Source organism: Mesoplodon bidens (genome assembly GCF_964165515.1).
Source record: "Mesoplodon bidens genome assembly, chromosome: 3".
Taxonomy (NCBI): domain Eukaryota; kingdom Metazoa; phylum Chordata; class Mammalia; order Artiodactyla; family Ziphiidae; genus Mesoplodon; species Mesoplodon bidens.
Window position 1 is genome coordinate 1,134,450 of NC_138178.1, and position 22,322 is coordinate 1,156,771.

General features: G+C 44.5%; 1 protein-coding gene and 1 long non-coding RNA gene across 3 annotated transcripts in view; one reads left to right on the plus strand and one right to left on the minus strand.

Moving 5' to 3' along the window:
- Positions 1 to 1,101: 1,101 nt before the first annotated feature.
- Positions 1,102 to 19,326, minus strand: LOC308613433. The gene is made up of 3 exons (XR_014015251.1): positions 19,192 to 19,326; positions 1,706 to 1,860; positions 1,102 to 1,189 (listed from the first exon to the last, which is right to left on the minus strand). It is a non-coding gene; the product is annotated as an uncharacterized lncRNA (long non-coding RNA).
- Positions 19,327 to 19,433: 107 nt separating this feature from the next.
- WAC (WW domain containing adaptor with coiled-coil) overlaps positions 19,434 to 22,322 on the plus strand; it is an 85,085-nt gene continuing 82,196 nt past the window's right edge. The window contains exons 1-3 of one of the 2 annotated variants that reach the window (XM_081226949.1): positions 19,434 to 19,698; positions 20,509 to 20,545; positions 22,081 to 22,276. In XM_081226949.1, coding sequence (XP_081083075.1) covers positions 22,138 to 22,276 — 139 coding nt within the window. In that variant the 5' untranslated portion in view covers positions 19,434 to 19,698; positions 20,509 to 20,545; positions 22,081 to 22,137. Of the gene's footprint in view, positions 19,699 to 19,854; positions 20,251 to 20,508; positions 20,546 to 22,080; positions 22,277 to 22,322 lie in introns of those variants that run through there. The other variant, XM_081226948.1, reaches the window with a different exon arrangement.

The window sequence follows — 22,322 nt, forward strand, 5'->3', positions numbered from 1 at the left end:
GAAGTGGCTGAGTGGATCATGAGTCACTCTAGATACTTCAGGGACATGTTTAATATTTCTAAATGACTTTTTATATTTAAAATGAAAATTTAGAAAATTCAGAAAAAAATCTAGAAAGAATAAAAAAAGTTCTCATCAACTAAATGCAACTACTGAAAATTATTTGCAAAGTTATCTCAAAATCAGGGACTTCCTTGGTGGTCCAGTGGCTAAGACTCTGTGCTCCCAATGCAGGGGGCCAGGGTTTGATCCCTGGTCAGGAAACTAGATCCTACATGCCGCAACTAAGAGTTTGAATGCTACAACTAAAAGATTCCGCATGCTGCCACTAAGACCCAGCACAGCTAAATAAATAAATAAATTTTAAAAAATAATAAAAGTTATCTAAAAATCAGAAAAGCATTAAGCACATATTTCTATTTATCTGTCCATCTCTCTATTTAAATATGAATCAGGTAGAAATTCTTTCACTCTTCTTTGCTATTTTATCTTTTTCTATCTGTAGTCAGTTGTGTACACAACAGATCTTCATCAATGTTGGAGTCTTGTCAATTCAACCACAGAAATTTCTATGACATTTCTGCTAAAGACTGGTATTTTGTCTGGTTTGTTCAGTTTGCAGGAAAATAAAATTATGAATATGTTCAGGCCATATTGTCTTTTATGTCTCATTCACAATGGATGATAAACACCTAAATTGCCCAGTGTGATATGAGGACTTTGAAGCTAAACAGTCCTGGGTTCACACACATGCCTTGCATTTACTAGCTATGTGATCTGAGGCATATTATGTGATCTTTATGCTTCTTAGTTTTGTTACTGAAAGCTCAGCCTCTCTGCACACGGGTGCAGAATCAAATCTCGGAGACAGAGTTTTGGGTGAAGTAGAAAAGGACAGCTTTATTACTTTGCCAGGCAAAGGGGGCCACACCGGCTTCTGCCTTGAAAACCTGTGTGTCCCCGCCCCAGAGGATTTGATGAGGGTCTTTATAACCATGACTCAGGGTGGGAAGTGCGCAGGGCGTGTGCTCCCTTAACCTCATCTCAGGTGGTCTCCTCGTCTTGATGAGCTTCTCTGGCCCCTTCAGTCTTGCCTCAGGTGGTTTCTTGGCTGCTCCCCCCTGATTAGCAACTGTTCCATAATCTGCCCTTTGGAACTCAGGGGAGGTCATGGAGGCTGGAGTCTTGCCTACAAGAAATGGGGGGCAAGAGGGTCTCGGTGCCTGGGAACCTCACAGGGCCCCGCTCAGCTTCAGTTTCCCTATTTGCACAAAGGGGATGAGAATATCTGCCTTCGAGGTGAATGTGAAGATTAAAGGTAGCATATGAAAAATGCCTGGTGTAACAACTAGCCATCCACTGTGCGTGGAACCTCTACTGTCCGTGTGTCTTCTATACTAAGTAGGCAGTAAACTGTAGGCAATATTAAATTTAAAAGAAAGGATAGCAGCCGATTCCACAGTTTTCTCCCCTTACCTATTGCCTTAAATCAGTAATTCTTTACTTTTTTTTTGAGACCAAAGAAAGAGATGGATCCTCTTCCTAGGAAAATAAACATCACAACACAAGTCCAGATTTTTGTGTAAAATCTAATGGGATTCTCAGACCCCTTAAAGCCATTCCATGGACTTGATATTAAGAATCCTGGCTTTAAATCAAGTAGCTTCCTTGTAAGTTGCTTCTTGTGAGAGAGTGTTTTAAGTACCTGTGGTCCCCTGCAGCTGGGATGGGGCTACAGAAACAGTTCTGGCCTGAGGACTCTGGGGGGAAGGACACATGACTCTTTCAGTCCAGAACCATAATGGGCAGGTGTGAGTTCTCCATCTTCTCTTTCCCATCAGTAGAGCTGGAAGTAAAGGACTTTAAGACGGCAGAGTTGTGAAATGTAAGCATCCCACGTCCCACAATTGTAGGAGAGCCACCACAGAGACCCTCCTGACTCACACTGGATTAGGATGATGGAGGAGTACATCTGTGTAGTGCTAATTCCCTGAGAAGTCAGAATGCCTGCGAAGGCAGCTAGTATTGCTTAACTCAACTAACACATCCCCTCTGCTGGCACATAAAGCCTCAGAGAACTTGGATCAATCTGGGCCATAACCATGTTAAATCAAATCTGTATGTTAATAATAACAGGTTTATAAAATGCTTGTTCAGTAGTCTTTCATACATCTAGGAGGGCAGGGATTATCATACCTCTTTTATAGATAGAGCGAACTAAAACTCAAAAACTTAAGTGCCTTGTCCAAACACACTAGTGGAGACCAATGCTCTTTTACTATGCTATATTTTTTTTACAGAAATATGTCTTAGAATGCTCCTGGAAGTTTAAAAAATCTAATCTAGCCATTCATTCATTCTAGGTTTGTTCTACTAAAGATGTGAGATGGTTATCTTTCAGCTAGATCCTATTTATTAAAGGGTTTGGCTAAAGTGGATGTTATATACAGAAAGTGATAATTTTCTGGAATTATCCTTAGTTAAACTACTGGATGGTTTCAATGAAAATACCACATATATTTGATAAAAATTGTTAATCAAAGCAATACATTTTTATTGGGAAATTTGCTGACAATAATATGAATTTTATATTTTACATTGTTTCATCAAAAACAAAGTATTTGTGGGACTTCCCTGGTGGCCCAGTGGCTAAGACTCTGCGCTCCCAATGCAGGGGCCCCAGGTTCAATCCCTGGTCAGGGAACTAGATCCCACATGCAGGCTGCAACCAAGAGTTCTTATGCCACAACTAAAAAGATCCCGCGTGCCACAACTAAGACCCGGTGCGGCCAAAGTAAGTAAATAAATATTAAACAAAACAAAACATTTGCTTCAAAACAAGTGAAAGGTGTATTTTTAAAAGAAATCACAACATTCACGTCTTTAATCCTTTATTATTATGAAATATATAACACAGAACAGTACATAAACATATGTACAGTTTAATGGATAAATATAAAGCAAATATGTAAGCAACCACCGTCTAGGTCAAGAAATAAATTAGCAGCACTCTAGAAGCAACCCATCCTCAGTACAAAATTCACTTACTATTAATTCAACATTAATCTTCTGAATTCATTGCAACATAAATTTTCCACAATTGCTTTAGACACAGGAATTGAAAATGAATACAGTTTGTTTTTTAGCAGATTTAAAGTAGCAAGGTATTTGCTTTAGATAACCAATTTCCACTTGTCAGAACATGTTATTCTTTCAGAGGAAGTGAACATCACAGTGAAGGTACTGACACCCTCAGAGAGAGAAATCAAAGTGAGCTGTATTGTTATTAATTTTTTTTTACTACGGGGACCTCATTCAGATTTGAATTCCTCCATCAAATGAAGATGCCACCATCAGCCTAAATTAAACAACTTAGAGCACATTATGATATATTCTCAAAAGAAGAGAATTTCTTTCCATATTCGAGAGTTGAGTTAGACTTTAGCTATGAGCAACAAGGAATGCAGAATTACAGTGGCTTACCAAAATAGCAGATTACTTTCTCTCCCATGTAAAAATCTGGCGGTAGTCTCTCCTGGGCTGATATGCCTGTCCACGGTGCCAGGAAACCAGGCTGCTTCTTTTTGCTCTGTCATCCTTAGCACGTGGCTTCCACTTCATAGTTCAAGATGGCTGTTCAAGCTCCGGCCATCACATTCATGTTGTGCCAGAGGAAGGAGAGAGGGAGAATAGCCCCTTCTCTTTAAGGATTTCCTGTAAGTTCCTTGCACAGCTTCTGCTTATTTCCTATTCGACAGACGGTCACATGACCACATCAAGCTACAGGGAAGTGAGGAAATACAGTCTTCTGGACAGAGATGGGTTCCACTACAAACCAAGGGTTCTACTGAGTAAGAAAAGGAGAAAAGATACTGGCAGAAAGCCTCTTTGCCACAGAGGGCTATTCTATTTGTAGGGTTCCATAGGTAAATCTATTCAGTATATAAACAGGTCAATATTCCTTCGAACAGGAAAGTAGCTTTCATGTAGAAAACATCAAAAATCTGTTTTAGAATTTTGCAAACAAAATTTAATCTTTTTAGATGTTGATTTAAGATGGCCTGTCTTTTTTGATATAGCTGATGAATATTCCTTTTTCTAGAAGTATACTTTTGTGATGCAAGAAAGGATGAAAGCCAGATGGGAAAACAACCTTTTTAAAGGAGAGAATTTGGTGCTATACCACCTGGCAAACAGTCAACACTGATAGAAGTTTGGAGCCGTGCCGATGGAGTCATATGTCCCTCCTGGGCTGGGCTGCAAGGACAGAGACCCGCTCGTGTGTGCCAAGGGTGCTCCCTGCTGCCGTGTGTTTACTGCAGTGGCCTAAATGCACATAACACAGGTCAACGGTGAGCTTTAAAGGATATTCCTACAGAAGTCATACAGCCTTGAAATGAAGCTTGATTCATTAGGAAATATTGGACATTGACATGAGTGATATCATCATAACATTTCCTTAAACACTGCATGAAAAGCTGGGTACCATGTTAACTCTATCCTAAGTTGGATTACACTGTATGCCTGTGACTCCCTTAATCTACCAATATCCCAGGAATTCAAATTCTGAACAAAATACCTGTATATGCATATTTGGAAGGTTTTGCAGAAGGTTTTGCAGAAGTGATGTCCTGTCGGGAGAGTGTTGACAGGGGTGGTGCTTGCTTGCTGCAGGATCTGTAGAAACCCTACTTTAACAAGAAATCATTGCACAATCTATCAGAGGCCTCTAGAGTTCACCAGAGTCTTATAAGCAAATCTTGCTTCACTAAAGACCCCGAAATGGTGTAATCTCTCTAAAATTTAAGAGACTAAAAGGGCCCCAAGAAACCACTTTTAGGCTTTCCCTCTGCTTTGTCTCAAAGGCAGATAATAACTGAAGGGCAAAACAGAAGGCTTAGGGGCAGCAATAAGCTCTCCTTTTTTGGAGAAATGTTGCTAGATTATGTAGTTCCTAACATTTTTTAAAAATTTAAAAATAAATACCATTTGTTCATAAGAAAAGAGTAATTGGTAAAAAGTAGATAAAATGATGAATTTTTCAAAATATGAATCAGCTTTCTCTTAAGGTTTTATACTGTTATGCAAAAAGAAGTTGGCAAAGTTTGCATTGCAGAACGATCTGGATAAACCAGGTACCTGAACAGGTTAAGTCCTGAGCGCTGTCACCACAGTACTTTCACTCCCTCACCAAGAGGTGTTGCCCCGTATACTGGTTGGATAACTGTTTGCTTCTGTGTTGGGGTAACTTCCCGGTAAAACAGAGTGCTTCCTTTTTGGATCCAGCCTGCTTTACTGTAATCTTACCAGGGCTGCAGAAGAAAAGTCAAGTCTAAAATGTGAACCCAGAAGCAATGTTCCGTCAGACTACAATTTTAGTCTGTGAGTAAACGGGCTTACATATGAGTAGACAATACCATGCAAATTACATTGAATATTGTGGTTTTGTGAGCAGGGATGGGTTGGTATATTGGGGTCACTTGTGCTATATGTCTGATTATCCATTTCACATGAGATGCATAGTATTATGATTCAGATTGTACTTTAAGTTCTGTGGGTAATAATTCCTCACATTGTGTTTTTTAAAGATTGTGGTGAAATAAGCATAGCATAAATTTTATCGTTCAAACCATTTTAAAGTGTACAATTCTGTGGCATTAAGTAAATTCACACTGTTGCACAAGCATCACCACCACCCACCTCCAGAAGTTTTTCATTGTCCCATACTGAAAGTCGGTACCCATAAAAACACAGCTCTCCCTTACCCCCTCTCCTCAGCCACTGGTATCCTCTATTCTACCTTCTTTCGCTATGAATTTGACTACAATAGCTGCTTCATCTAACTGGAATCATACATTTGTCCTTTGGTGACTGGCTTATTTCTCTTAGCATAATGTCTTCAAGGTCCATCCATGTTGTAGTGTGTGTCAGAAGTGCCTTCCTTTTTAAGTGCCTTCCTCTGTGTGTGTGTGTATCGTTCTTAAAAATCCATATATATGAATAGACACTGGGTTGCTTCCATCCTTTGCCTTTGCAGACATTGTTTCTGTGAATATTGATGAACAAATATCTGTCTGAGTTCCTGCTTTCGTTGGGGCATAAACCCAGAAGTGGAATTGCTGGATCATATGGTAATTCTATTTTTAATTTTTTGCAGAATCTCCATAGTGGCTGCACAATTTTACATTCCCACAAGCAAGGCACAAGGCCTCCAGTTTCTCCATATCCTCATCAATGCTTTTTATTTTCTGTTTTCTTGTTTTTTTTTAATAATTTTTTAATAATAGACATCCTGCTGGGTGTGAGATAGTATCTTGCTGTTGTTTTGACTTGCATTTCCTAATGCTTAGTCATGTTGCCTACCTTTTCATGTGCTTATTGGCAGTGTGTATATTTCCTTCAAGTCCTTAATCCATTTTAAAATCAGATTTCTTTGCTGTTGAGTTGTAGAAAACTCCCTATATATTCTGGATATCAATCCTTATCAGATATGATATGACGTGGCCCTTTAAGGGGTAATTAAGTCTGCACCATGGCTGAGTAGTGGTAGACTCAGGGGATGAACACAAGCTTTGTGTAAGTGAACGAAACATACTGATAAGCAGGTGTCGTTGGGGGAAGGAATAACTAGAGGCTAGAAATCCCCACAAACGCCAAAGTAAAGGGCTTTGATCTTTCACTGTTAGCGCAGAGCTCTCTTCCTTCGGTATCTCCCCTAGAGTACGGGTGTGAAGGTACCTCAAGTCTTGCCCTATTTTTCTCAGATCCCAACAACTATCTAAAGACCCACCCCCGACAGATCAGTGATTCGCTTTAGAGCAGCGTTTCTCAAACTTCCCTCACTTAACAAATTTTGCCATATTCACAGAATATCTAATTTTCTTTACTGTCATATTCACATAATATATAACATTTTTCCCTAACACTTTTCTTTAAATCAACTCAGTTTTTAAACTTAAATTGATCTCAAAAGGAAACTTTAAAAATCAGTATTGTAAATGGAAAACCAGAATCAGGTGCCCTTCTGGCCACAGCAGATTACAAACATCAGTTACTCCGTCATCCTGGACTTGCCCTGATGGCGCATGGGCCCTAGAGAAGCATGCGCTCTGCCTACAGGGAGCCCCGTCACATCTGCTGGCACCCTGGGGGGCTATTTACTGAACAGAGGGGGCTGTACACAGATTTGTGCACAGGGAGTAGAAATGGGCTGACGGTGGGATAGTAGCATCTCAAATAACTTTCTATACGTACCACATTTTGGAAAATACTGCTCTAGTCTAGAAAAGAGTTCTCAAGATTTTAGTCTTGAGGGAGAAGCCACAGATTCCCCCATGGAATCTCTTCTGTTTATGTGAGGAACACAGAAAGGGGGATGGAGGCCCAAGTGACATGACTGTCTCTTGTCTGAAAGTAATTCTTTTTTTTTTCTTTTTAATTAATTAATTTTTATTTATCTATTTAATTTTTGGCTGCATTGGGTCTTTGTTGCTGCACGTGGGCTTTCTCTAGTTGCAGCGAGCGGGGGCTACTCTTCATCACGGTGTGCAGGCTTCTCATTGTGGTGGCTTCTCTTGCTGTGGAGCACGAGCTCTAGGCATGCGGGTTTCAGTAGTTGTGGCATGTGGGCTCAGTAGTTGTGGCTCGTGGACTTAGTGGCTCTGTGGCATGTGGCATCTTCTTGGACCAGGGCTTGAACCTGTGTCCCCTGCATTGGCAGGCGGGTTCTTAACCACTGTGCCACCAGGGAAGTCCCTGAAAGTAATTCTTTAGTTTGGTAGTTCTCAAACTTTGTGGTCTCAAGACTCCTTTACATCCTTAAAAATTATTGAGGACTCCAAAGAACTTTCGTTTATGTGGGTTTTATCTGTTGAGATTTACCATGTTAGAAATTAAAACTAAGAACATTCTAAAATGTTTATTAATTCATTTAAAATAATAAACTACATGTTAACATAAATATTTTTAGGAAAATAACTGTATTTTTCAAAACACAGAGTGGCTTTGTCTACACCTTTGTGAGTCTCATTAATATCTGCCTCCGTGGAACTCAGCTGTATTCTCACATCTGCTTTGCACTCAGTCTTTTGCAATAACACTTGTCATGTAGCCTCAGGAAAACTGTACTGTACACTCAGAAAAGAGAGTGAAAAAGTCAAATAATGCTTTATTAGTATGACAAGTTTTGACTTCAGAGATCTTTTGAAAGGGTCTTGACTACTCCCAGCTCACACTTGAAAATTCTGCTTTAATTCATTTCGAGGTAGCATGGTGTAGTGGATGAGAGGGTATTTTCTAGGGCCCAAATGCCACAGCCCTCCTGCTTTTATTATCTCTGTGACTTTAGCCAACTATTTGCCCTAGTTTAAGAACATAGACTTTGAGCAGCCAGGATGGGACTTCCCTGGTGGCACAGTGGTTAAGAATCCGCCTGCCAATGCAGGGGACACGGGTTCAATCCCTGGTCCTGGAAGATCCCACATGCCGCAGAGCAACTAAGCTCGTGCGCCACAACTACTGAGCCTACACTCTAGAGCCTGCGAGCCACAACTACTGAGCCCGAGTGCCTAGAGCCTGAGCTCCACGAGGAGAAGCCACCGCAATGAGAAGCCCGTGCACCACAACGAAAAGTAGCTCCTGCTCACCACAACTAGAGAAAGGCCGCATGCAGCAGTGAAGACCCAACACAGCAAAAAAAAAAATAAATAAGTTAATTAAAAAAAAAAAAGAGAGAAGTCAGGATGCCTTTGCTCAAAGTTAGCTTTACTTGCACGGTGTGTTATATCCACAAGTTATTTGACCTCTCAATTTTCTCTGTATGAAAAGCAGATAACATATGAGGTTCTTATGAGGACTGAATGAACTGATGGATGTAAAGCACTTATTTCAGCCCTAACACGAGGTGAACCCTCAATGAGTGTGAGCTATTTTTAACCTTTACTGATAGGGAACATTCAAAGATGACCCAGTTTGAAAGGCCAGGGAATGATCTCGGTTTTCTACATTTCAACGATGCATTTGAAGCTTTCATGTGGTGGTGTTAGGTAAGTAAGTAGTTGGATATTCAGGCCTGGAACTTAGAAAAAAGATCTGAGCTAGAGATACAAATTCGTGAGCCATCTGTGTATAGGTGGTAACTATACACAGAGGCCATGGGAGTAGACAGAGTGCTTGGAAAGAAAATAGAGAGGGGAGGCACCAATTCTTTGTTTCTGTTTTTTTAAATTGAGGTAAAATTTACAACATAAAATTCACCATTTTAATATACAATTCAGTGACTTCCAGTACATTCACATCTGAAACCATCAGCACTGTATAAATTTGGACATTTCATCACTCAACAAAGAAACTCCCTATCAAGCAGTAACTCCCCAATCCTATGTCTCCCTAGTCCCTGGTGACTACTGATCTATCTCTATGGATTTGCTTATTCTAGACATTTCACACCAACGGAATCAGAATCTTATGTGGTTTTTTTTGTGTGTGTCTGGCTTCTTTCATTTGGCAGGTTTTTCAGGGTTGATCCATGTTGTACGCTGTATCAGTACATCACTCCTATTTATGGCTCAATAATATTCCATTGTATGTATATACCACAATTTATCCATTCACATGTTGATGGACACTTTGGATGTTTCCACTTTTGGTCATTATTTGGCTACATTCAAGTATAAGCTTTTGTTTGAATACCTGTTTTCCTTTCTCTGGAGTATATATTTACGAGTAGAAACTGCTGAGTCATAAGGTAATCCTACGTTTAAACTTCTGAAGAACCACCAAACAGTTTTCCATAGCAGCTGCACCATTTTACTTTCCCACTAGCAATTTATGAGGCTTCCAATTTCTCCACATCCTTGTCAACACCGGTTTGATTTTTAATTATAGTCATTCTAGTGGGTGTGATGTGGTATCTCATTGTAGGTTTTATTTATTTATTTATTTATTTATTTATTTAGGGCTGTGTTGGGTCTTCGTTTCTGTGCGAGGGCTTTCTCTAGTTGTGGCAAGTGGGGGCCACTCTTCATCGCGGTGCGCGGGCCTCTCACTATCGCGGCCTCTCTTGTTGCGGAGCACAGGCTCCAGACGCGTAGGCTCAGCAGTTGTTCACGGGCCTAGTTGCTCCACGGCATGTGGGATCTTCCCAGACCAGGGCTCGAACATGTGTCCCCTGCGTTAGCAGGCAGATTCTCAACCACTGTGCCACCAGGGAAGCCCTCATTGTGGTTTTGATTTGTATTAATATTTCCTTAATAGCATGATATTGAGCATCTTTTCATATACTGTTGGCCATTAAAATATCTTCCTTGGAGAAATGTCTATTCAAGTACTTTGATCATTTTAAAGTTGGGTTGTTGTTTTGTTTTGTTTTTTTTTCAGTACGCGGGCCTCTCACTGTTGTGGCCTCTCCCATTGTGGAGCACAGGCTCCGGATGTGCAGGCTCAGTGGCCATGGCTCACGGGCCTAGCCGCTCTGCGGCATGTGGGATCTTCCCGGACCGGGGCACGAACCCGTGTCCCCTGCATCGGCAGGCGGACTCTCAACCACTGCGCCACCAGGGAAGCCCAGTTGGGTGGTTTTTTATTGATGACTTTATGAGAGTTATTTATATATTTAAGGTAATAGACTCTCATCATGTATATGAGTTGCAAATATTTCTCCCACTCAGTGGGCTTTTTCTTGATAGTGTCATTTGATGCACAGAAGTTTTAAATTTTGATGAAATCCATTTATCTACTTTTCATTTTGTTACTCGTGCTTCTGATGTCATATCTAAGAATAACATTGCCAAATCCAAAGTCATGTAGATATACCCCCGATATTTTAAGACTTGTATAGTTGCCCTCTTACATTTTGAGTTAATGTTTTTATATGGTGTAAGGGTTCAAACGGATTAATTTGCATGTGGATATACAATTTTCTCAGCAGCATTTACTGAAAATACTAGTCTTCCACCAGTGATTTTTTTTATTCGTTAAGTGAAAAAGGATGCAAAATTGCTATATAAACTTCAGTTGCTTTGAAATTATCTTTTCTTTTAAACTTTATTGGAGTATAATTGCTTCACAATGGTGTGTTAGTTTCTGCTTTATAACTAAATGAATCAGTTATACATCTACATCTGTTCCCATATCCCTTCCATCTTGCACCAGTGATGTTTTGACATCTTTGTCAAATATCAATTTAACACACATGTATGGGTTTATTTCTGGGCTCTCAATTCTATTATACTGACTTATCAATCTAACCTTCCACCAATACCACACTGTGCTGATGACTGTAGCTTTGTAGTAAGCTTTGAAATCAGAAAGTATGAGTCCTCCAACTTTCTTCTTTTTGAAGATTGTTTTGGGGTCCCTTGTAACTCTATACAAATTTTAGGATCAACTTGTCAATTTCTGCAAAAAAAAACCATAGTTGGAACTTTGATAGGGATTGCAATGAATCTGTAGATCAGTTTGGCATCCAAACAATATTAAGTCTTCCAAAATATGAACAGGGAATGTCTTTCCATTAATTAGGTCTTTAGTATTTTGTAAGTAGTTTTCAATGTTTTGTAGCTTTCTTTCAACAATGTTTTGTAGTTTTCAATGTAGTTTATGTCTCATTTAAACTTATTTCATAGTATTTTAATCGATGCTATTGTAAATGGAATTGTGTTATTTTTTGGAATGTTAATTGCAAGTGTATAGAAAGAAAACTGGTTTTTGTTGATCCTGTACCTTGTGACTTTGCTAAATTTATTAGCACTCATAATTTTGTGGATTCCAGTCGGTCATGGTATGTAATCATTTAAACATGCTGCTGGGTTACTTTTGTTGAGGACTTTTGTATTATATTCATTAGGGACACTTTGTATCTATATTCATTAGGGACTACGTTGGTAGTTTTATTTTCTTGTGATGTCTTTGTCTGGCTTTGTTATCAAGGTAATGCTGGCCTAGAGGAAGAGGTTCTCTCTTCCTCTATTTTTTCTAAGAGTTTGAGGACCGGTGGTGTTTTTTCAAATGTTTGATAGAAGTCACCAGTGAAGCCATATGATTCTGAGCTTTTCTTTGTTGGAAGTTTTTTGATTACTCATTGAATATTCTTACTTGTAACGTTGTTAAGTCTATTCTATTTCTTCTTGAGTCAGTTGTGGTACTTTGTTTCTGGGAATCTGTACACTTCATCTAGGTCATCAAATTGGTTGGCATACAAATGTTAATAGTATTTTTTTTTTTTTTCTTTTTGTGGTATGCGGGCCTCTCACTGTTGTGGCCTCTCCCGTTGCGGAGCACAGGCTCCGGACGCGCAGGCCCAGAGGCCATGGCTCACGGGCCCAGCCGCTCCGCGGCATATGGGATCCTCCCAGACCGGGGCACGAACCCGTATCCCCTGCATCGGCAGGCGGACTCTCAACCACTGCGCCACCAGGGAGGCCCAATAGTATTTTCTTATAATTCTTTTTATTTCTATATGGTTGGTAATAATATCCCCATTTTTTCCTAATTTTAGTAATTTGGATCTTCTTTTTTTCTTGGTCATTCTATTTAAAGGTTTGTTAATTTTATTGATCTTTTCAAAGAACCAACTTCTGGTTTCATTGACTGTACTGTTTTCTATTGTCTATATCGTTTATCTCTCCTGTAACCTTCATTGTTTCCTTCCTTCTGCTATTGCTGGATTTACTTTTCTCTTCTTGTTCTAGTTCCTTAAAGTGGAAGGCTGGAAAGCATATGTGAAGGAAATGGTCTTACGAGATGAGGCTTAACTCCTGTTTTGAAACAGTGACCTTTGGACAATGCAGTAGCATCCTAACTAGTTTCTCTGCATACTTCCTTGTCATAAAGACTATTCTCAACACAGTAGCCAGTGTCACTTCTCTGCTCAACTCCCCAATGGCTTCTCATCTGTCTCAGAATAAAAGCCAGTCTTCTCATAATGGCTTATTTGATCCTTCATCACCTACTCCCCCATCCCTTCCTTTAAACTATTTGACTTCATTTCCTCAAATTTTCCCCTTGGTCAATACACACAGCTTTCCTTATTGCTCTCGAACACGCCAGACACAGTCCTGCTTCAGGACATTTGCTCTCACCGTTTCCTTTTCCAGGAACACTCCTCTCTCTCATCACCTTTAAGTCTTTGCTTAAATGTCACCTCAATGACCACTCTAAAATATTATTCCTAATCTAGTTCTCCCTATCATTCTCCACTCTTCTCCATAGGACTTACTATTTTCCAAATTACCATATCACTTATTTGTTTTTTCCCACTCGAATATAAGCCCCAGGGGAGTAGATTTTTGTCTGTATTGTTCATTGATGTATTCCCAGCACTAGTGGGTTCTTAGTAAATTGCTGAGTAAGTAGAAGGAAGGTAAATTTGGCTATCTTGAGGCAGGAAGACATTTCCATTTGGGGGCTTCAGTTTGGGAGGAAGGAGGTGCTGTCTTCTGAAAGTGAAGGGGAGGCAGCACAGTGAGAGGAGCGTGGAAGTTCGAGAAACTTTTGGAGTAGATGAGGGGGTTGGAGAGAGAAATGTCTAAGACTGCCTGGCTGTACTGAGGGTCCGTCTATTTGGTGATCGTGAGAGTTTAGTGGAATCAGTCTATTCAGAAGTTCACTCAACAGCCTTCAGCAGCATGCAACTGCTTTCAGGTACTGAGAAAGTGAATAGTTGGCTTAATCGAGGCTCAAGTTTTCCCAGAGGCAAAGGGTTTAGGGTATAGTTCTCAATCTTGGCTGCACTTTGTTATCTATCACTGGGAGAAACTTTAAAAAAAAAAACCCCAAACGGGCAAGTTGTAAATCCAGAACTTAGCTCAACTGTGAATACATGAGTCAATAAGGATCCTGGGGGGGAGGGTGTGGGGAGGGTGGGAATCCCAGGACCTGCTGATTCCATTATTTACACTATTACCCCAGCTTAGAAGGATATACCATATACTGATATGGTGCTGTCCTGGAAGTTTTTACTCCCCTTTCCTAAATCATAATTTTTGTTGCACTTTTGCTATTTTTCAACATAGTTGAATGAAAGCCTCACATCACAAATCTGAGAACACAAAGGGTCTCCTTTTAGTTATGTACTGCACTTAGTTAAAACATAAACTCCATAGGAGCAGAGACCAAGTGAATTTGCTTAATACTAATGTTCCCAAGACATGATACACAGAAACTCAGTAACGCTTTTTTTTTGAATGAATGAATGATATCCACCAGCAGTGGAGTTATGTATGTGCCACGTGCTGCTAAATTATTTATGGAAGTTCATTAACTTTTTACAAACAGCCCTATACCCTATCAAGTCAATTTTAGGGATGAGGAAGCATAACCTCTGAGACTCTGGCAATCTGCCCAAGGTTACACTGCTCGTCAGTCAATAATGTAGCCAGAGCTCCACATTATGTCATTATGATTCCAAAACCCATGCTTTTAAACACTAAACTGTGCCAAGTTGAGAGAAGGGCAAGGACAGAGAAAAAAGATAGAAAGTAAAAGCACTTGGTAAAAATTTCAGAGAATGTATTCTTATTTTGTGACCCTTTAAAAATTTTAGCAAATCTTTTAAAGTCTCTTTTACAACTAGAGGCCTGATGATGTGACTTTCTGATTCTGCTTCCACCAATAGGGTCACACTAAAATCAGGGTCACCTATGGCCTTTTGGCTGATAGATCTCCCCCATAATGGTTGATACGTGTTAATTTATTGGCTGAATTATGGATCTTGCTGCTCATTCACAAATTTGAGATCTCCCATTCAATAGAAATGCAAGTAGTTTGCATAAGATTTGCTATATATGCAAATTTATATAAATTTTCAAATGTTACCTTTTACAATATTTTACGAGTATTAGGAATAATCCAGCTTTACTCCCATTTAATTTGTGACAACAGGACTCAATTTATAATTCTATTCTTTAAGAGAGCAAGCAGAAATAAACCCACGTATCTTTTTCTTCGTGAGAATTATAATATTTTGCTATTTTCTTTGTATATATTTTTGTAGGTAAATATTCTTTTTTGTTGTTGTTTTTTTTTTTTTTTGCGGTACACGGGCCTCTCACTGTTGTGGCCTCTCCCGTTGCGGAGCACAGGCTCCGGACACGCAGGCTCAGCGGCCATAGCTCACAGGCCCAGCTGCTCCACGGCATGTGGGATCCTCCCGGACTGGGGCACGAACCCGTGTCCCCTGCATCGGCAGGCGGACTCTCAACCACTGCGCCACCAGGGAAGCCTGGGTAAATATTCTTCCACTCACCAAATATTTATCTGATTATGTCACACAGAACCTTCATTCTAGTGGGAGACAACCAATAAACAAAATACACAACATATTACGTGGCAAGTGGTACAGGAAGAACAGAGCAAGGTAAGGGAGAGAGATGGTGGTGGGGTGCTGTTTACAAAGTTCTCAGAGCTCAGACCTTTCTGATGAGAGACTTGAGCAGAGACCTGAAGAAGTGACAGTGTGAGCCAAGTGGGTGCCAAGGGGAAGAGCATTCAGGCAGGAGGGTACTCGTGCAGAGGCCCTGAGACAGAGACGTGCTTGGTACAGTGGAGGGAAGTGAAGGGTGGAGTGGTGGGAAAAGACCGAGCACGCAAAAATGTCATACTGGATGTGAAACCAGAGGTAATGTGGGCGGCAGCGGCTTACGCAGGGCCCTGCAGACCACGGTAAGAATGGAAGACCATGGCTTTTGTTCTGAGATGGGAAGCCATCAGTGGGCTTTAAGAGAGGAATGATGTTGACTTTCAAAGGGATCACCCTGACAGCTGCCATGAGTGAGTAGATGACGTGGAAGCAAGTGTAGAAGTGGGAGATCAGCTCGGTGGCCTTTGCTATTGTCCAGGTATAAGAAGACGGCGGTTTGGATCAGAGTGGCTGTGATGGAGGTGGTGAGCTGAGATCAGACTCTGGGTATATCTATCTATCTACATATATATATATATATATATATATATATATATATATTGCGGTACACGGGCCTCTCACTGCTGTGGCCTCTCCCGTTGCGGAGCACAGGCTCCGGACGCGCAGGCTCAGCGGCCATGGCTCACGGGCCCAGTCGCTCCACGGCATGTGGGATCTTCCCGGACTGGGGCACGAACCCGTGTCCCCTGCATCGGCAGGCGGACTCTCAACCACTGCGCCACCAGGGAAGCCCTGGGTATATTTTTAAGATAGCGCTGGTGGGATTTGCTGATGGAGTGGATGTGAGGTGTGAAAGAATCAAGGACGACTCCAAAGTTTTTAATCTGGAAGAATGGAGTTGTCATTTCATGAAATAGGGAACACTAAATCACAGTTCTTTGGGGGGTGGGGTGGGAGGAGTGTTAACAGTCTGGTTTAGACTATATTAAATCTGCCATGCCTATTAGACATTCAAGCAGTGCTGTAAAGTAGGCAGTTAAGTGCAAGTCTGGTGTTTAGGGGAAAGGTGTGGGTGGAGATTCAAACATGGGTTTCATTTGGCCAGAGATCTGGATGGGGCTGCTGAGGGAGAAAGAACAGAGAGGAGAAGCAGTCCAAGTTGTGAGATCTGAATCCTGGGGTACTCCAGCATTTAGAGTCTGGAAAAAGAGGGAACCAGCAAGGGTACTAAGTAACAGTCATTTAGGAAGCAAGAGAGAAATACAGAATGGAATTCTGGCAGGCAAGAAAACGGGCTTCAGGAGGAAGACAGTAAGTCATCAGCTGTGTCAAATGTTGCTGACAGGTGGAGTGAGATGAAGACTGAGAAACGAAAGTCGGATTTGAGAACGTGGAGGCTCCCGAGGATCCGGAGCCTTAGTTTCAGTGGAGTCTGGGGATCAAGTCTGACTTGTGGGTTCAAGATAGAGTAGCAGATGCGCAGATGAAGTTCTTCTGTATAGGAGAACAGATCAGAGCAATGGGGTAGTACTTGGAGGGAGATATGATCAAGATTTTAGCTATTAAAATCTTTACACGTTGACAAAAACAAGTTGAGAGGGGAAAATTTGCTAAGGAACGAGGACAATTCCAAGAGTAAAATGGAACTCAATGCAAAAGTGGCAATTTTGGTCTTGGACAGGAATTTGGACAATCCATCCAGTTATGGAGGCTAGCAGTGTATTCAGATGGAGGAAGGTTAGTATATGCAAAGTGGGCATGGGCCAAAGCTGTTACAGATTTCTGATTCCATCTATCATCTCAAGAAGCAACACAGCAAGGACTGGGGATGTACTGTCAGGTTTAGAAGAGGTGAAACAGCTGTTGAAGAGGGCAGGGTGAACAGATCAGGGAAGTTAGTGCGAGGGGGGTGAGGAACCCAGGGAGCTCTTTTCAGAGTTAGCAAGGTGTTATGTTTTCCTCATGCATGCAGTGAATTGAGCACGGCTGTGGGTTAGATATGTAAAGTGGAGGGAGAAGGCAAGGATGGAAGGTATTTCCAAAGGACGACTCACAACAACAGATAATGGAATCTAAAGCAGGCGACGAGATGAGATTTTAAAAAATGCGGGTAACATTTAGACGTGTCCTTTAGTACAGTCGATTCTTATTATCTGAGGCAGCTGTGTTCTATAAAGTCACCGGGAACGCTAAACTTCTCCTGGAGGAGCGCAGGGTTAGGTTCCTAAGATCCTGCGGTCACATTTTCGTCAACTGACCGATACCTCACTTTGTTTATGTGAGTTCCAGTTTAGACATCTTATTTAATGTACTGTTGATTTATCAGCACTGACCTCATCACGGCCCAGAGCACTAATGATAACCCTAAACCAACCCGATGCAGGACACACGTCTTCTCCACAAAGAACACAGCCTTCTTCTGCTTAGGAATACTAGACAGCAGCTCTACGCCTGGGGTGGGGGTGTGGAGGCACTTAAAACACGAAAGCCACCAGTAAAAAGCACAAAATTGCTAAAAACATGACACTGTATGTACTGTGGAAAGCACATCTGTTTACAGCGCAAGAGCTGATATAACAAGGCGGAGTGTCGTCTCCTTTCACCTCAGTAGTGCCTGTCAGGCAAGTCACATTTTTCACTGTGCACGTCCACGAACCCTTGGATACTGATTCAGGGATTACAAATACATTGCAGTGAGCAGGTGAATTCGCTGACATGGAATGTGCAAATAACGAGGACCGACTGTACACTGCCTAGAGCTGTTTGCTGCGTGTCTCAGCCCGGTTTGCTGCTTTTGATCAAACGGTATATAACAAGTTCAGCAGACGTCTGATCATCAAACAAGAAATTAGTAATAAATTTTGCTGCCAGCTTTCAAAAAGTTTCTGCATGAGATTTATGTATTACTTTCTGTACTCCTCCAATCTGAGCAGTTGTCACAAAAGTGTTTAGAAACCACACTTAGAAGACTCCGGTTTTTTTCTTTTTTTCCTCATTTCAGTCACTGGCAGTTTTTTTCTTAGTTACTGACAGCTTCGGTGGGCCTTAAGTGGACTTTACGAGTCCTCCCAAACGGCAATAATCTTAGCTTTTGGCAGGTAGATTTGACAAATAAGGCTACGTAATTATTTTTTATTTCTCTTTCCATCAGCTGTGATTTCTGGGCCTTCTTCCCCGCATCGTTCCACCTCTTCATTAGACCAACCATAATTAACTGGTTGGATACCAATTAAATCAGTTCTTCGGAAGGGCCTTGTTTCTCCTGATTTGGTTCCTACCTTACCTCTTTCTTCCATGTAAACTGTTGTATGTTTAGTGTATGTTTATTACACTTCTCTTCACTCAGTGTTGCCTTACAAGAAGTTTAGAACAGAAGGAGAAATAAAACCACCTGGATACCACCGCCGTCCAGGAAAGCCTAGCAGGGGGAACAGAGTTGATTTTCTCCCTCCCAACGTGCCTGGAGCGCGCTACCAAATTCCCTTGACAGCATCTCTCTTAGCACTCCCCAGGCCTCCATTCACATGCAGAATCTCCAAGCGACCGCACGTGAGCAAAGAGGAGCCAGAAGAGAGAAAAATGGGAAACGAAGAAAGGAGACAGAGGGGAGGGCGCGGCTAGGGGTGGAAAACAGTAAACAACACTTTTTCCAAGGTCCCCCCTCCCCCACGCATGCAGGCGCATCGCGCGTTTCCAATCAGCGACCCGAGCGGCGCTCGCTCTTCCCCCGCGGACCCCCCACCTGGGGGGCGCAGGCCCACGGGCTCCGGGCGCTCCGCGCAGTGACCCGGAACGCACGCCGCTCTCGCCCCGCGCTTCCGGCGGTAACTTACTTCTAAGACACCGACGGCCCAGCGGCGCGCCCTGCCCGCCCCAGGCCGCCGCGCAGGCCCCGGGTCCGGCTCTGAAGAGCGGGCCTCCGGGGCAGCTCGCGTCCCCGCGCGCCGAGCGGGCGCCTGGGCCAGCGTCCGCCCGCCGCCCAACCAGGGGCTTCCCGGCCGGAGCCCGCAGGGGCGGGGGCGGCGGCCCGCGCGCTCCTCCGGGACGCCTCCCCGCCCCGCGCCGCCGGGCGCACGCGCAGCAGCGCAGCCGCCCTTATTAAGTCCGCGATGGCTCCTCGCGCGCCCCACCGGCCTCTTCCCGAAGGCACCGCCCGCCCCGCGCGCCCCGGGGCCCCCGGGACCAGCCTCGGGCGGCTCCCCGAGCCGGACTACCCCTAAAGTGGAAGGGCGGCGGCCGGACGCGCGCGTGCGGGCCCGCAGCGGCAACCGGAAAGAGCGGACGGGTCGCGAGGAGGCGAGCCAGGCCGCGGAGGAAGAGGAGGGCCGCGGCAAGCCGAGGTTTGCCGAAGGCGGCGTTCCGGAGCGCGCGAGGGTGGGAGAGGAGGGGCGCGGCGGAAAGTGCCGAGGGTTTCCGAAGGCCGCAGCGGCCGAGTTGCCCGGATGTAGTTGGTGGAGCGGCAGCGGCGGCACCAGCGGCGGCGGCGGCGGCGGCAGGAGGAGGAGGAGGAGGAGGCGGCGGCGGCGGAGGAGGACCCGGCGGCGGCGGCGGCGGGGGGAGGAGGGGAGGTGAAAGCGGAGGAGGCAGTCGCTGCGCGCGGGGCCGAGCCGGACGCGTCTTGGTGCCCCCTTCCCCGGTTCGCCGCTGCCCGGCCTGAGCCGAGCCGAGCTGAGCGTGAGCGTGGTGCGGACGGAGGGGATGGCCCGGGAGCGCCGGCGCCAGTGACGGGGAGGTGCTGAGCGTCGCCGAGGGCGCGCCGGGCCCTGCACCGCCCGCCGCCTGCGCGCCCGCCCGCCGCCCGGCTCCGCGGCCGCTCCCCGTCCCCGACACACGCTCACAGGCCGGGCATTGATGGTAATGTATGCGAGGAAACAGCAGAGACTCAGTGATGGGTAAATCGTCTTTTCGTTTTGGGGGCGGCGGGGCGGGCGGCGGGGGGGCGGCTGCTCCTTATCTGGGCCGGCCGCGCCGCCATTTTTGTTGTTAACCCTGATCCGGAGCAGCCGGGAGGGGGAGCGGCCGCGCGGGCGGGCGGGCGGCGGGCGGCGGCGGGCGCGAGTGTGCGTGTGCGCGCGGGCGGGCTCCGCGGGCTCCGCGGGGGGGGGCGCTGGGGCCCCCGGCCTCAGGCCGCCTCTCTTCCTGTTTTCCAGCTGTCACGACCGGCGGGGGGACGCGCAGCCTTACCAGGTACCCGCGGGTCGGGCGCGGGCCGGAGGGGCCGGCAGGGCCGGCGGGGCGGCGGGGCCGGCGGGGAGGGAGGAGCCGCTACTCGAGCGCAGGCTTCGCGAGCCGCTGCAGGCCCTTCGGGGCCAAGGCTCCGCGGCGCCCGCAGCCTGCGCTTGGCCCCCGCGGCGCTCGCCGGCGAGGTGTGGGCGCTCATCTTGACAGGTGACTGGAGGAAGCGCAGCTCCGCGTGGCGAGCGGAGCCCTTCTCGGCCGGGCGGGGCCGGACTCGGGCCTCTGGGCGGGAGGACTCGGTGGGGCGAGGCGCGGGGGCCTCTGGAGCCACACTCCTTTGTAGCGGGGCGACAGGAAGTTGCCGGAAAGGTGTCCAGAGTAGACGCGAGGCCGGGGTGAGGCTGCCGAGGGGTTTGCGACTCCTGGGCGCGCGGTGGAGCGCTCTCCCTTCGCAGTTTGTTTTCGGGGCGGCTAAGTGCATTGCTAGTGGAAGATGGCGCTTTTGTTCCTGCCGGAGTTGAGGTCTTTGGGTGCTGGGGCAGCCACTCTAAGTAAGGAAGGTGCTTCTAGTGTGTGCCTGTGGCGGCTGCACGTAAACCTGTAATTAAAAAAAAAAAAAAAAAAAAAAAGTCCTGGTAGAAGTGGCCCCTGGTTCCGGCGGTGGGGCGGGTCTCAGACATGGTTGGCAGCGCTCAGATGACACTAGAAGGAAATACTTTCTGAGTGTGATCCCTTACCGGGTAGGAGAGCAGGTTTCTAAGCTGACGGTAGTGTTACTGGCCAGCATGATTTGTTAAAAGCCCAAGTTAAAAACCCTAGGTCCCCTGATGTGAAAAACAGTGTTCATTAGTTTGCATAAGTCAGAGGTCAAACCCTGTTGAGCCGGGCCCTCCAAAGCATAATTGATGATGCACTTTGAAAGACTGCCATGTCGTGGTTGTCTCAGATACGTTATTCGAGGGAGTTCCATTAAGTTCCGCCGTGATAGGTCGGAAGTATCAGCCAGCGTTTCTTTATGCCTCTTAAAATTATTTCCCGCACCTGCAAGAGCAGTGAAGTCAGGTCTCAAATGCCTTACATGCGTGAATCCAAGAATTGGAGAAAGTGATGCTTTTGTTTTGTTGGATTGCAGAAACCTGTGCATGCTTGCTTATATTTTGTGTCTAGCCTAGCGGTTGCAGAGCAGAAACGGGATGACGGTAGTACTCTCCTTTAGATTAAACTTTCTAATTCCAAGAAAAATTTATTGAGTTAATTTACCAAAGTGTCTGATTTCTTGTCTTTACAAGATAATTGGTGGAGTGGATCTTTTTTTTTTGAACGTGGTATTTTGATTTGTGTGAGGAGCCTTGCAGTAACTCTTAGTCATTTAGGTCTTGTCTGAATAACTTAAAGGCAGAATTGGAAAAGGAAATTTTAATTTTCTTGATACAAATTCATAAAACTGAAAGAAGTTAACATGCCAAGTTTTACGATACAAGTAACCCAGAAAGTTGAGCTCAATGTTTTAACTCTCTTCTTTTTTGGGGGGTGATGTTTTACAGGCACTTAAGTATTCATCGAAGAGTCACCCCAGTAGCGGTGATCACAGACATGAAAAAATGCGAGACGCCGCAGATCCTTCACCGCCAAATAAAATGCTGCGGAGATCTGACAGCCCTGAAAACAGATACAGCGACGGCACGGGTCACAGTAAGGCCAGAAGTGCGCATATTCACAGGGTCAGAGAGAGGGACGGCGGTGAGTAGCTTCGTTGTGGAAACTTGCGCATGTTTGTTTTCCATGA